The following is a 15,888-nucleotide window of genomic DNA, read 5'->3' as shown; positions in this document are numbered from 1 at the left end:
CTCATTACAAACAGAACTATCAACTCTCTACAATTATACAAACAATCAGCAAATCAATAGTGTCAATAGTACTACCAAATGAACTTATTAAATGTCTGATTACTGAATCAATTTTCAAAAATATGGAATTTAAATGCATCACTTTCAGAGTCAAGAAATTACATCTACTAGGAAATTTACACACAACATTCCTTAGGTTACTTAAATTACTCTCTTAAAATGTTTCAGCCACAGTCAGCAGGAAGATGGAAACTTGTAAGATCCTCATTACAGCTCTCAAATTTTTAATTTCAGTGTTTCCAATTGGATTCTAGTAGAATGACAATCAATTATTTTGTAAAGTATATAAAGCATTGGCTGTGATAAAGATAAGTTGATAATGTCACAGAACATGAGGTTTGTAGCCAACAAATTTTATGTATTAATTTAATAAGTTAATATAAATAAGTAATAATAAATAATTTAATATATACACATATATTTATTTTACATTAATATAAATTTATTTGAATTCAAAATCAAAATTAATTAAAAAAATTCTTTTTAATAAATTTTATTTTCTGAATTCATGTCAAGTTTGTGTGTGTGTGTGTGTGTGTGTGTGTGTGTGTGTGTGTGTGTGTGTGTGTGTGTGTGTGTGTGTGTTTCACATTATTTGCTTTATTCCAGTACAATTGTGTCATTTGGATCCATTTATCTGATACTGGAAACAGCATCTCAAAACTTTAACATCATTTTTCCTAAAAACTATGCCATTTTTGAAAGATTTCTAAGAATATTTCAAATTTCTTTTACTATTAGGAATCCAAATTTGTAATCTAGAATTTGTAATCGCTGTATAAAATTCAAACGTTTCTTTTGACAGACTCTTACATTACCAGCCAATTTACATCACCTTAAAACTAATCTAATTTATGATTACCAGAATGGGTATGTCACTTAATCTTCAAGGGATTTTCTTGCACAATTACAAATTTCAACATAAAGATTGGTGAAACAAACGGTTGCTCTTAATATTTCAAAGGCATCTGATTAAGTTTGGCATGAGTGTTCTAATAAGCTCCAGATCAGCAAATTAAATGTGAATATGTCTGAATTGAGTAGAAAGAAAAACTAGAATTATTATATGGTTGTCCACTCTGATTTAAATTAAGAACTAAAACTAATAACAATATATACTTTTACAAATTACCATGTTTAATAAGTTCCTCTAAGCATTCTAAATCATGTGATGCTGCAGCTTCATGTATTGGCCTCCAACCTCTGTTATCTTTAGCATCAACAGGATATCCACTATTTATAAGATATTTTAAATCCTTTAAACTCCCAATTCTAGCAGCATGTCCAACCGAAGAACAAGTATCATCCCAAGATTCTGAAAAATCCATGGCTTTAAAAAATAAGAGAATAAGTGATAATAATATAGAAAACAGACCATATATATTCAATGTAAACTTCAAATGTTTTGAATAACATGCAAGGGATATTTAAAAAGTTCTAAGAATGTACCTGTTTCTGAATCTGAATTTTCAGAACAGCTTCCTTTTAAAATAATGTAATTCACTTCTCACAATGTTTCTTATCTACTTCTCAAATACGTGCAACAGGCCATTTTTTGATATGCACTTTAACAGCAGAAGTAGTATGGCCAGGAAACCTCAGAAAAATATCAATTTCATTTATTCTTAACTTCTGTTTTGTTTAGTTGCATCAATAAATTCAAAGTAGACATTTTCAAAGTTCAAAGCAATATCAGTTTCAACTACTGGTAATTCCAATTTAAAGTTAGCTGGGTTGTTTTACACAGGTTTTGCTTTATTATATAAAACATATTATAAATATGGATACACAAAATATGTATACCATCCTTGTGGTTGTAAGATATTACAACCACAAGGATGGTATACATATTTGTATACCATCCTTGTGGTTGTAATATCTTTATATTATTACATTAAATTATTACTACATCATATTATTACGTTAAATATTATTACAACCTTGTGGTTGTAATAATATTTAACAATATTATTATTTTTTTTATTAATATTATTGTGGTTGTAATAATATTTAACAATATTATTACAACCACATAAGGTTACTAAGGCACAATATGGCCTTAGCAGCCTTTGTGCCATTAAACAACATATCAACCAACCAACCATAAGGTTACTAGTGTCATGTAATTTTAGTATAATAACAATGTTGTATTTAACGTAATTTACAGTTTAATTTTTTACATGTAAAAAATTAAACTGTAATTATAAACATTGATAAAAAAAATTAAATCCTATTTTGAAAAATGCATAACTGGTGATGAGAACTGTTCTTGCAGCTCATTACTTGCTCTTCTTAAGAACTCATTCGGCCTACAACCTTCAGCATTTTGCTATTTCTCACACTAGTTAAAAAAAAAAGGTTGGACACTCCTGCCTTAGGCTTTTGGCAGAACTCAGTCAGAGCTATTGAAGTTTAACAGAACTCTTTTGTCATTGAATATTTAATTGTCGATTTCATCATTTAGATATGTTTATGAATGACTCGAAAACAATACATAGTACGAGATGATGCACTTTTTGAAAAGAAAAAAAAAAAAAAAAAAACATAACTTTAAGATAAAATGTTCATTCAAGAATGAACTTTTAACAAATTAATTTGCACACTATGAAGTTTTATTAAAAAATAATAATAAATGTATTCGTTTTTATTAAAATATAATAAAAATAAAACTTAAGTGCCCTTCTAGTAGTTTATGTAATATACTATGTGAAATACTCAGTCATATTACCTGCTCAACTGTCTTAACAATGGATATCCAATGTTGGATCCAAAATGTTGACAATAATGCAGTATCATTTATATACTAGGCTTGCTATTTCATTATGTTAAACATAATGAGGGGTGATCATTTAATTTGCAGACTGGGGCAAAATTTTATGTTTGCTGCACGAACTTTCCATAACTGCCGCTAGGATATCACCATTCATCTTTCTTGGTGATTCCCTTCTACTTTCCCTCCCCATCTCCCCCCCCTCTCTCTAGGTGCCTCTGTAGCCAGGTGGGCAGGAGCAGCAGTGCATAGCACATGCTTCTTGATTAGACCGGGGTTCAAGCCTGTGAGCCACCAAATATGGAGGATGTGGAAAGGTCAGGAATGACCACAGCATATCCCCGGAGCAATATGGCCTTAGTTGCTAATGCTCCTAAATAAAAACAACAACAACCCCGTCTCTCTCTCTCTCAGGGTAACTCGGGGAATTTTTTTGGCTGATGCAGCATAAGCCTCAGGCTTCCTTGCACCATATGGCTAATAATAATAGAGGCACTCTCCCTAATTGCTACTGAGCAGATTCTGCATGTGCATGCCAGTACTTGTCAAGCTAGTGTTGCATGAAGAGTTTTTTTTTTTTATCTGTGCTACTGACATTTGTTTTGAAGCAAGTGTCATGTCAGACATAAAGATTGAACAGCAATATGTGATTTGTTACTGTGTCAGATGGGGCTTAAATGCATCAGAAACAGTTAAAGAGATGAATGAAGCTTATGGTCATTAGTGCCTTGGTAGGATGGCCATATTCCAGTGTGGCTGAAATTTCTGGTGTGAAGTGGTTTCTCCATCAAAACAATACCAGGCCCCATACAGCTAATATTGTGCAGGCAGTGTTCGCTGCCATAGGTGCTAGCGAATCTGAAAGGCAAGTGTTTCACGTCCGACACAATGATGAATGTGAAGTGCTTCTGTTGTAGCTCATCATTTAGTATTCACTTCGTATTCTTTTGAAAAATGACTTGCAAGAAGCATTTAATGTGTGGGTATGATAGTGGTGAAAGTGTGTAAAGTTCAAGGGAGAGTATTTCAAGAGGGAGAAATCCGCAGAAGATTCAGATGATGACAATTAAGACAAAATACCAACAACCCAATCCTGGGTGGTGGTATCTGCTGAGAATAAGTAACATTAGTCTTCTCCACTGGTGAAGCAGAGAAGGCAACTCGTTGTGAAGGATACCACCGGATACCACCAGCACCACCACCACCATCCCTGGGTGGTGGTATTCACAGAGAATAAGTAACACAGTCTTCTCTACTGGTGAAACATTGCCTATTCAAGGTAGTGCAATATCAGGGCAACTCATTGTGAAGTCATTCACAATATGAGATGTAACAAAAACGATGCCATTTCACCTACTTCGGTGATTTACTATGAACTAAAATAATGTTATGCACTAATTTGTCCAATTAGTGAATTTTCCATAGTCTGAGGCTTTCAGCTCTAAAACCTTTTTAGTATAAAGATTTTGATATAATGGAAGTGACATATTGCAACTGTTTCATCGATATCCATAATTGGATATCATCGACCATGTGAAGCATTTGCCATTAAGTGCTGATGGTTTTTTGAACAGTTCGGAAGTACGTAGGGGATTTCTGCTGTGTCTTATTGTAATTGTGACCTTTTAAGGTACGTTGAAAGCTGAATTTATAATACTTTATTTATTTCTGTAGATTATCATTAGTATTTTTGGTATTTCTTTAAAGAATAACCATATATTTTTGACCCTAATTATTCATCCCTCCTTGGCAGTTTTATTTTAACACTACAAATATTAATTATACTGATTATATTATATTATGTTATACTGATTATATGAGTATAATAATTATTAATTATACTAATTATATTATATTTTTCTAATTTGAAGGGTTATAGTTGGAAGGATGAACTCTTTGGAGTTCATCCTTCCAACTCGGTTATAAGTTTATAAATCCTCAGTTTAAAAATGTTTCCCCATAGGCAGAGTAAAATATTTATAAATTCTGAAATAGTACTTAAAATCATCTTTAACTTATGTATTTGTATTTGTGTAGTTAATATTTCATAACCTTAGGTCATTTTCCCTTCTAAGAAGTTTTCCCTCGTGAGAAGTTCTAAACCTCCAGTTGCTGGGAAAATTTCTTATCAGGGTTCCATTGTATACAATATCAAAATTATTTTTTGCATCCAGTTCCTTTGTGACTACATCGTGGTATACAATCAAATTGGTGAGACAAAATTTCCCCTTAATAAACCCATGGTATATCTGAACTATAACTGCAGTCTTGTCTATATGACCCTACAATGCTTCTTTCACCAGTGACTCCATTATTTTCCATGGAACAAAAGTTAAAACAAACAGGTGTGACATCAAAGATAAGTATAGGAGCTGAAGAATTTGTTTTGCAAGATATGACAGGACTGAGTTTTACAAGGATTTGCCCAAATGGAGTATAATCTGGAGATCAGCATTTAAGGAATTGGCAGTGGACATTTGAGAAGTTGAAGCTGTTTGTGCAGAGCAAGGCTTCTCAAACTGGAAGCTGGAATGCAACATACTATCATCAGCAAAACTGTGGATAGGATTTCTGGTCAATGGAAGAAGATCATTAATATACAAGAGGAAAAGAGTAGGAGAAAGAATGGAACCTTGGGAAGCATTAGCGGACAAGTTAGAAGACAGAAAGCCATCTACCATGGATCACCAATTACAAAAAACAGTTGGAAAACCATAAGATGGAAGCTTATTTAGAAGACCTTTATGCCAAACATGATCAAAAGCCTTTGAAATATCAAAAGCCACTGTTTGAGTTTCATAAAACTTTTCCATTGATCTGTCCAGAGATTGGTAACATAAGCCAGTATATCACCAGTAGAGTGACACTGATGGAATCCATACTGGTGATCGTTGATCAGATGGAAGGTTTCTAGATAGTTTAAGAATTGGTTTATTGATTTCTCCATTACTTTAGAAAATGTAAAAGTGCAATGGGATAATTGGATGGGAGGGATTTGTCACCCTTTTTAGGAACTGACTGGATGTGAACAAATTTCCAAGCAGAAGGGAAAATCTGTGGAATAAGAAAGTGAAAAAGGGTGACACAGAACAGGGTAAACTCAGAAGCACAGGTTTTGAGAACAAGTGGAGAAATATCATCAGGAACTGGAACTTTCTTGGAATTTGCTTGTGCAAATTTATGGACAGATTTATTTATGTAGTTTGAAATTTATTATTTTCAATAACAGAACATTATTTTTGTAGTACAGGTAAAGAGAAAGAAGAGAAATTTAAATGCTTAAAGCATTTAATTTCATTCCAGAATAATTAATTTCTGACATATGCATCCTAGAATTTCCTTGAAACACATTCTCAGAAAAGATGGTTAGTGTGGTCTGTGGGTGTCATCTGACATTACTTGACAGCACCACATTGGACGGTACTGTTATATCTTGACATGTTTTCAATTCGTCTAATGGTGAGGAAGGATTATCTTTCCTTACGAATATAACGAAAACAAGATGAGAACTAATTAGGATTAGAAAAATAAGAATAATAAAAAATATGATAAAAAAATAAAGAAATTATTGCTAAACTATCCACTTCATTATCATTGTAGCAGAGAGCAAAACAATCAAACAGTAGAAAAGAGGTTGATAAGCAGAAATGTGTCATCCTATTCTGAAAAGTAGGGGCTCACATCTGGTGAGCATAGGTTTGGCACACGCACGCACGCACGCGCGCACACACACACACACACACACAGTCCTGAGCTGGATATCATCGTTCTTCTCTTTCTTGGTGATTCCCTTCTACTTCTGATCCTTGTTCTCTCTCTCAAAAATTTCTATGGCCATAGTGTGCCACTTTAAATTAATGTTTCCTGGAAAATATTGCCTAACAATACCCTGCATCTTAGATTTGAACTTATATTAGGAGCATACAGCAATTTTTTTTTTTTTTTTTTTTTTTTTAAATCAGACTGCATACTTCATGGGTACAAACTCTGCAGCATGCAGCTCATGTTAATGACACATTTACCAATGTAGAAAAATTTAAAAAAAACACTAAAAAATCAGAAACAAATAAACAGTTTAAATTCCACTTCTATTGCCAAAAATTATAACCCAGATTTCAACATGAACGAAACCCACTGTTCACATTCATTGCTTTTCAAAGTTAATTTATTGCACATGAGGCATTAGTATTAGCATTAGTAGTGGTATAAGATGCAAGGAAGCAAGCAATTAAACAGCATCAACAAAAAAAAAATTCCTAGTAATCCGAAGGTGAAATTCCCATTTCACCTTCAGATTACCATAATTATACAAAAGTTTGTATAATTCTAGTAGTAGTAGTAATGGGGCATGTGATGCAAGAAAGCTAGTGTGTGAATTTATGTAGCATCAGCCAAAAAAAAAAAAAAAAAAAAAAAAAAACAATTTTGCACATCCATTCCCTCTAAAAATCTGTCTAGTTTCTACTTGAATTTATTTAAGCTATCAACTTCCACAATGACAGATGGAAGTTTGTTCCAGCAATTAACCACCAGCTGGCTAAAGACAAATTTCCGCACAAATATATTCTACAATTTATTTCCACGATTTGAATTTATGCCACCTCAGGTACACAATCTGAGCAAGCGGAAGAATCCCATCAGAATTCAGCGTGCTCAACCCATACACCTTATACACTTCAATCAGATCACATCACAAGTGCCTAGTCTCCAGCCACTGCAATTTGCAGAACTTAAGCTTTTCTTGGTAATAGGACCCCTTCATTCTCCCCTCACCAACCTTGTTGCCCTTCTCCATACATGCTAAAACAACTCTACATCCTTCCTAAAATGAGGCCTACAGACCTGTATGCAGTATTCAAAGTGTGGCCTGACCATTGCCTTATACAAAGGGATAATCACCTCCTTTTCCCTACTAATCCGAGCAGGATCATCAACAGTCAACCCATCGATATCAATTTCTTCCTTGGATTTATTTAAGCTATCAACTTCCACAACGACAGATGGCAGTTCATTCCAGCAATCAACCACTCGCTGGCTAAAAGAAAATTTCTGCACATCTATTCAGCAGTCATCTTTCCTCAATTTGAATTTATGCTCCCTCAAGTGGGTAATCTGGACAAGGGGAAGAATACCATCAGCACTCAGGTTGCTCAAACCATTCCTAGTCTTAAACACCTCAATCAGATCACCTCGCAAGTGCCTAGTCTCCAGGTGTTGCAATTTGCAGAATTCAAGCCTTTTTTGGTAAGAGCACCCTTTGTTCCTTTGTTGAGCTCTACATCCTTCCTAAAATGAGGCCTCCAGATCTGTATGCAATACTCAAGGTGTGGCCTGACCATTGCCTTATACAAAGGGATAATTACCTCCTTATCCCTGCTAGAAAAATTCCTCTATATCATTGACAAAACTCAACGAGCTCTCCTGGCAGCCTGTTTTCACTGCTCAGAGAACTTCAAATCTGACTGTACAATTACTCCCATGTTCTTCCACTACCCTGAGTGTAGTACCACACAGTTGGTACGTTACTCCAGGGTTAATGCTACCCATATGTGTGGTACTTTGCATTTGCAATGTTAAACTTCCATTGCCACTTTTCTACATCCTGTTGCAGATTAGTGACCTCCTCATTACATTGCCTCCGTAAAGACAAATATTTATTCATCAACCTATATTAAATTTATTGTAGAAATGTAAAATTACTTAATTTTTTATTACAAGAACTTAGCATATACAATAATTTCATTATGTAGTTAGTAAAAAAACATTTGTTGGCATGAAGTAGTAGTATATAAGCCCCTAAGCGACATGTGTTGCATTTTCAACATAATATGTGGCATGCTACAGGAAAAGCATGGCCACTTCCAGTTATTGCTTAGTTTACAAAAATAAGATCTATCGAATATCACTAGAACTTATCCTTTGTTTCTACAAAAAAATAAAAAAACTACTTCCTTCTAGCTTTTTTCTGGAAAGGATTTCAGGTTATAGGGAATTACCACATAGTTCTTCCTTATCTTTAATATATGAGACACAGCTACCATCCCCTCCCCACCCATCCTACTTCTTCTCACTGAGACCTAAACTATCAGTCTGTACTACCAACATCTGCATTTATTTGATTGCCATCATCTACTACCTTCGAGAATCAATAATTTCTTGTACAAATCAATGATTTGCCAGTGGTGAGAGAAAATCATCTATTTAATAGATTATGTTTCTGTATTTCTTGCAGTATGATAGTTTTAATTTGTTATATATTTGTGGTTCTGACAAATTGGTATAAGGCAGAAGAGGTTTTCATACACTGTTGTGTTCAAATCAAAATGGTTAATTATGACAAAGAACATGGAAATATGGCAGTTGAAAGACTTTTGGGCCTCCTCCAATGGGAAAAATTATATCTTTATTTGTGAATATGTATTTAAAGTATATGCAATAAAATTTCTTATCCACTTTTTTTTTTCTGCCGGTGCAACAAAAGCCTGTGGCTTCCTTGCACTATATGGCTAATTCTAAATATATTTTTTCCCACATTCGCCTTCTAAATGCTGGGTGCATCTTAGGTCTGACAAATATGGTAATTAATTATCTTGTTACCAATATATGCAATAAAATATTTAAGCTACATAATTAATATAAAAATAGCGAAATGCTACATAATTACTAACTGATTAACTAATAATAAAAGTTTCACTATACATAACCTACCAACCTAATATTCACTCCACATTTTGTAATACTTTATAATCAACCGTACATGAAATGCAACACATATTTCAAGCACTATGATTTAATTTATTAATAAAACCTTATCTTCCTTCATGGATTAGGTGATCCGCCTGTTCCGATTTCGAAGAGGTCTGTCCATCTTTTCTTTGGTCTTCCTCTATATGTATAAGCTAATTTAGGGAATCTATTATCTTCCATTCTTTCTACATGTTCTTTCCATCTTTGTCTATATTCTATAATTTTTCCATTGAGTAAATCTTTAATTCCTTTCTAATATTTACGTTTGGTACTTTATCTAATTTTGTACATTCTTTAACATATCTTAAAAATTTCATTTCTGCAGCTTGTATTCTGTTAATGTCTCTTTGTTTCGGTATCCATGTCTCAGAACCATAAAGAAGTGTTGGTATTGCCATTACTTTGTAAAATTTCAATTGTGTTTCTTTCCTTATTTTCTTAGACAGAGTTCTTTTTATTGTTCCACATATATTTTGAAATTTCGCCAATTTCTGGTTCATATCTTCTTCGACATCATGTTATATCACATCCTAGATATTTAAAATGTTTTACTTGTTCTAATATTTTATTGTCTATAACTATTTTTGTTCTCACCGTATTTTTCCCTTTAAAAGCCATTGTTCTAGTTTTCATCGTTGATATTTTAACTTTATATTCTTCTGTTATTTGATTTAATTTAAATACTGCTCTTTGTAAATTATCTTCACTATCTTGAATAATTACTTGATCATCCGCAAATAACAGTGTATTAATCCTATTCTTTGTATTTAAATATATACCTGCATTAATTCATTCTTTCCATTTACATATAATATCCTCGATATATATGTTAAACAGCATTGGTGACAAGCTACATCCCTGTCTAACTCCTTGATTTATTTCTTCTGTTAATTTATTACCTGTGTCTATTACTATTTTTATTCCTTGATATAAACTCTTATTTTTGTAAGATGCTTTGGGTATCTTTTATTACTCAATATGTCCCATAGTTTTCGTTTGTTTACTCTGTATTAATAAAATGATTTAATAAATTAAACAATCACAGTGGGAATTAGCAAATTTCTGCTGTGATTAACATAATAAACAAACAGTAATAATTCATGATTTATGTATTTAGTGAACTAATATAAAAAACAAACAAAAGATAATTTTTGTGCACAAACTGAGAACATTTCATTTCTGTGCATCGGCCACATTGCTTATTCATTCCTCCAATCAGTGCATGTCAACAAACATAATATTCAGTGCTTCATAACATCCAGGCTACATGGTGTGTATGAAAAAAAGAAATAATAAATGCCAGAATTCTATTTTAATAAAATTGGGGATGGCCCAACAAATCTTTCCAAAAATACAAACAATAAAAATTTCAGGTAAATCCATTCACTGTGAATCAAATTTTTAATTGCAAACAGATAGACATGGATGGACTTGGTGAAGACAATAAGCACTTCACACATACAGCTAATGTGTCTAAAAACATTACCATGTAAATCCTTATGCAGTGATACACAGTAAAGATATTTGTATTCATATAAGATTTTGATTACCAAAGATTATTATTATTATTATTATTATTAGCCATATGGTACAAGGAAGCCTGAGGCTTTTTTTGCACCAGCCAAAAAAAATTTTCTGAATTACCCTGTGAGTGTGAGAGAGAGAGAGAGAGAGAGAGAGAGAGAGTGTCAGAAGTAGAAGAGAATCACCAAGAAAGAGAAGAATGATGATATCCAGCTAAGGATCTGCAGCTGCTAATTTTCTTGGGTGGGCAAAGCTGCAGCTGCTAATTTTCTTGGGTCACCCTTTGTCTCAAGGATATTCATTACAAAGTCATTGCAGATGCATTGTTCAGTGATTAGCTTGGCTGGAAGATGAATGGCAGTAATTCAGTATGCCATAATATAGCAATGGTATAAGATAAACCATTTATGAGTTTGTATGTATGTGTTTTGTTTATCAGTTTACAGGATGAAAATAACTACAAAAAATCCCCCTAAAAAAAAAAAATTGCACCAGACACAGGGATTCAAATCTGAAACTTTCTAAAAATGGGTGGCAATTCTTTTAACACAGTCCTGCCAGAATTGAAGAGGAGCTTGATGAAATTAAAAATATTTTCTTCCTTGAGCAGTACCAAAACTCACTACAACCCAGTTTACATAAATTGCTAAAAACACGAAAAAAATAAAAATAATAAAAACAGGCCTTATTTACCTGAAATATCCCAGCTTCACTGGTGGTCCCAAATCTTTTTCTTTGGTGCGGGTGGGTGGGATATTAATTATCTGTTTTTAACTGGCCGAATGCAAAAGTCTAAATACCGACTTCACTCAAACATTATAGCAAGGAAAACGCAATTGACATCAACGATGGATACAGCAAACAACCTGAATAATCAAAATTCAAAATATATACACACACGCATACATATATATAAACAAAGTGCAGCATAAGCAAAAAATCACGTAGACTTTAGAGCCATATTTTTTTCTTTACTATCGCAGAGACCGGTGGTCATTCTGTAAGGAATTCATTCCACCACACTAAAATCTTTCAACTTTACACCACAGAGTACTACTCTGTGCTCTACATCACACAATTTATCTGCTTCGCCAGGTCTCTAACATCTTTTAATGTGGTTGCATTTTATAAAAAATAATAGAAATAATCCAAATTTAACACAGAAGCCAAGAAAATGAAAATTTTATTCCCAGATCAGTACTCTGAAGCATATATGACTGCCATATTTTTCATTTATATTTAAATTCTATATATATATATATATATATATATATATATATATATATATATTATTTTTTTTTAATAATAATTTTTTAAGCTATTCCTAGTGAACAACTGCGGCTGATCAGTGGCAATTAGACCTTCCAAGCTAAGACACAGACATTTTTCGGGGGGGGGGGGGGGAATATATATATTTTATATACAATAAATTTGTAATTTAAAGATCAATAGATCATTGAGTGAGTTCATATATATATATATATATATATATATATATATATATATATATATTTATATACAATAAATTTGTAATTTAAAGATCAATAGATCATTGAGTGAGTTCAGGACAGTTTGAGAACCTACAACCTATGGTAATATAGGACAAAATTCGCACCAAAGCTACTGTCAGATTTAATCCATTCGATATTTTTATCGATTCAACGTTTCAGGCAAAAAGTAAATACACGAGCTTCGAGTGACCATTGTTCCAGCCTGCGTGTTTACCCCAGGGGCCACATCTGGTGAATATGGGCGTGGCACACACCGGGTTCTGAGCTGGATATCATCATTCTTATCTTTCTTGGTGATTCTCTTCTACTTCTTTCTCTCTCTCTCTCTCTCTCTCTCAGGGTAACTCGGAATTTTTTTTTCTGAATGCAGCATAAGCCTCAGGCTTCCTTGTACTATATGGCTAATAATATAATAATAATAATAATAATAATAATAATAATAATAATAATAATAATCACTAAATACGGTGCTGTTTCTTGTATTATATATCTCTTTTTTCTTGTATATATATCTTAAACTCGTCTGACCGTGTGGTTGTCCCGGAGTATAAACAGAAAATTATTATTTTTTTTTATTTATTGTTTTCGTCGATATGATATACACTGAGTGGACAGAAATCATGGAACAGAAACCCAGCTTTCGCCCGGATAAGGGCAGCCACACGACGAAGCAATGGGTCCATTAATTCACGAACGCGTTCCACACTGCTGCAACGCTGTCTATAATTCCGTCACATTCCTGGGTGGAGGATCGAAAGCTCGAAAGGACCTTTCCACAGCATCCCAAAAATGCTCCACAGGGGTCGTGTCCACTGAACGGGAAGGCCATTCCATGGTGGTACAATCTGCAGAATACTCGTCGAACCATGTTCTAGCCACGATGGCTCTGTAGGAAGGCACATTGTCCTGCTGGAAGAATCCACTGCACTGTGGGTGCACAATGACCATAAAGGGATGCAGTTAGTCTGAAAGGATGGACACGGACCATTCAGAGATGCGTCTAGACGTATTAACGTCGTGTGCCAGCTGAACACACCCCAGACTATTGCCGACCTTCCACTTGCCTGAACAGTTCCGTGTTGACATGACCGGTGCATAGCTTCCTGTAGTTTACACCAGATACGCCCTCTCCCGTCCGCTCGAAATAACTGGAAACAGGACTCATTGGACCAGGAAACCTTGTCTCCAATCATCCAAGGTCAAGTGTCGATGTTCTTTCGCCCAATTGAGGCATAGAGTCCTGTCTCCTGCTGTTAGCAATGAGAATCTGGTGGGTCGGCGGCTCCCATGACGTATTGCAGCTAATGATCGACTGATGAATTTGGTGGATACGCTTCTGGTATCTCCCTTGTTGAAGTCGGCGGTGATTTGTGTCATTGCCGCTCTCCTGTTGGCTGAAACAATGCGAGACAGACTTCGACGGCCACGTTCATTCACAACCTTTCTCCCACAGCGCTGTTCACGATGAGATGTTATTCCGGAAATGGCGTATTCCCGATACACTTATCATACTGTCGAACGGGGTTAATGAAATTTCTGTACCACCTCCGTGATAGAGTTACCCATGCATCGGGTTCCTACTATCATCCCTCATTGGAGCAGTGTGACATTGGAGGCAAATTGCTGCTATGGATAAAGGGGTGGTTGAGGGGGAGAAGACAGACAGTGGTAATCAATGGACACTGCTCATCGTGGACTAATGTTATTAGTGGAGTCCCTCAGGGTTCAGTGTTGGGTCCATTATTGTTTTCTGTATTTATAAATGATATTGATGATGGTATATCAAGCTTAATGTCCAAGTTTGCAGACGATACAAAGGTTGGCAGGGTTGTTAAGGACGCTACTGACGCTATGCTGCTGCAACAGGATCTGGAAAGGTTGAGCAGATGGGCTGAGAGGTGGCAAATGAAGTTTAACATTGACAAATGTAAAGTACTACACATGGGAAACAGCAACCCCAGAGCAACGTATCAACTCTGTGGTACTACACTGACAGTGGTAGAGAATGAAAGGGACTTGGGGGTGGTTGTGCAGGCAGATATGAAGTTCTCTGAGCAGTGCAGACGGGCTGCAAGAGTAGCTCAAAGGAGTATTGTCAATGATATACAGGAATTTTTCCAGCAGAGATAAGGAGGTGATTATTCCCTTGTATAAGGCAATGGTCATGCCACACCTAGAGTACTGTATACAGGTCTGGAGGCCTCATTTCAAGAAGGATGTAGAGCTGCTGGAACGAGTACAGAGAAGGGCAACAAGATTAGTGAATGGAACAAAGGGGTGCTCTTACAAACAAAGGCTTAAGTTTTGCAAATTACAGTGTCTGGAGACTAGGCACCAGCGAGGTGATCTGATAGAGGTGTATAAAGCCTTGAATGGTTTGAGCATGCTCAATGCTGATGGGATTTTTCCTCTAGCTCAGAATAATCACCTGAGAGGGCATAAATTCAAATTGAGGAAAGACAGATGTAGGATAGACGTGCGGAAATTTGCCTGTAGCCAGCGGGTGGTTGGTTGGTGGAACAGACTTCCATCCCTTGTAGTGGACGTTGATAGCCTAAATAAGTTTAAGGCTCAGCTGGACAGGTATTTTGAACGAACAGAGGGGTGAAGTGGAGTGGGTTTTTTTTTTTTTTTTTGGCTGATGCTGCATAAGCTTGCTTTCTTGCATCAAATGCCTCTACTAATGCTAATGCTAACTTAAGTTTTGCAAATTACATGGTCTGGAGACTAGGCACCGGCGAGGTGATCTGATAGAGGTGTATAAAGCCTTGAACAGTTTGAGCGTGCTCAATGCCGAGGGGATACTTCCTCTTGCTCAGAATCGCCTGAGAGGGCATAAATTCAGGTTCAGGAAAGACAGATATAGGATAGATGTGCGGAAATTTGCCTTTAGCCAGTGGGTAGTTGGTTGGTGGAACAGACTTCCATCCCTTGTTGTGGAAGTTGATAGCCCAAAGAAATTTAAGGCTCAGCTGGACAGGTATTTCGAATGAAAAGAGGTGAAATGGAAGTGTTTTTTTTTTTTTTTTTTGTTTTTTTTTTTGGCTGATACTGCATAAGCTTGCTTTCTTGCATCATATGCCTCTACTAATGCTAATGCTAAGTCACGACATTTCTCCATACTGACATCGAATTACCGTCTACATGATTGTATTGATGCAGCATACCTTTATGCCTGCCAACCAGTGGGTTCGTCCACTACCGGGGGGGGTGAATGCGTCGCATTGCCTAGGAATCAAGTATCCCACGAATTCTGTCTTTTCACTAGTGTACACT

The 15,888-nt window shown here is 35.2% G+C and overlaps 1 protein-coding gene across 1 annotated transcript in view; it reads right to left on the bottom strand.

Annotated features, from left to right (window-relative positions):
* The window catches only part of LOC150089862 (ankyrin repeat and SOCS box protein 14-like), a 119,439-nt gene extending 107,550 nt beyond the window's left edge, over positions 1-11,889 (bottom strand). Inside the window, exons 1-2 of the mRNA XM_090368868.1 lie at positions 11,795-11,889; positions 1,193-1,390 (exon numbers count right to left, since the gene is read on the bottom strand). Of these exons, the coding sequence (XP_090224994.1) occupies positions 1,193-1,388 (196 nt within the window). The 5' untranslated portion in view covers positions 1,389-1,390; positions 11,795-11,889. The remainder of the gene's footprint in view (positions 1-1,192; positions 1,391-11,794) is intronic.
* Between the last annotated feature and the right edge of the window lie 3,999 nt (positions 11,890-15,888).

This window comes from Mastigoproctus giganteus, chromosome 2, assembly GCF_048544385.1.
Source record: "Mastigoproctus giganteus isolate SK-2022 chromosome 2, ASM4854438v1, whole genome shotgun sequence".
Taxonomy (NCBI): Eukaryota; Metazoa; Arthropoda; class Arachnida; order Uropygi; family Thelyphonidae; genus Mastigoproctus; species Mastigoproctus giganteus.
The sequence above is the reverse complement of the archived record's forward strand: the minus strand, read 5'-3'. Positions and strand labels throughout refer to the sequence as shown.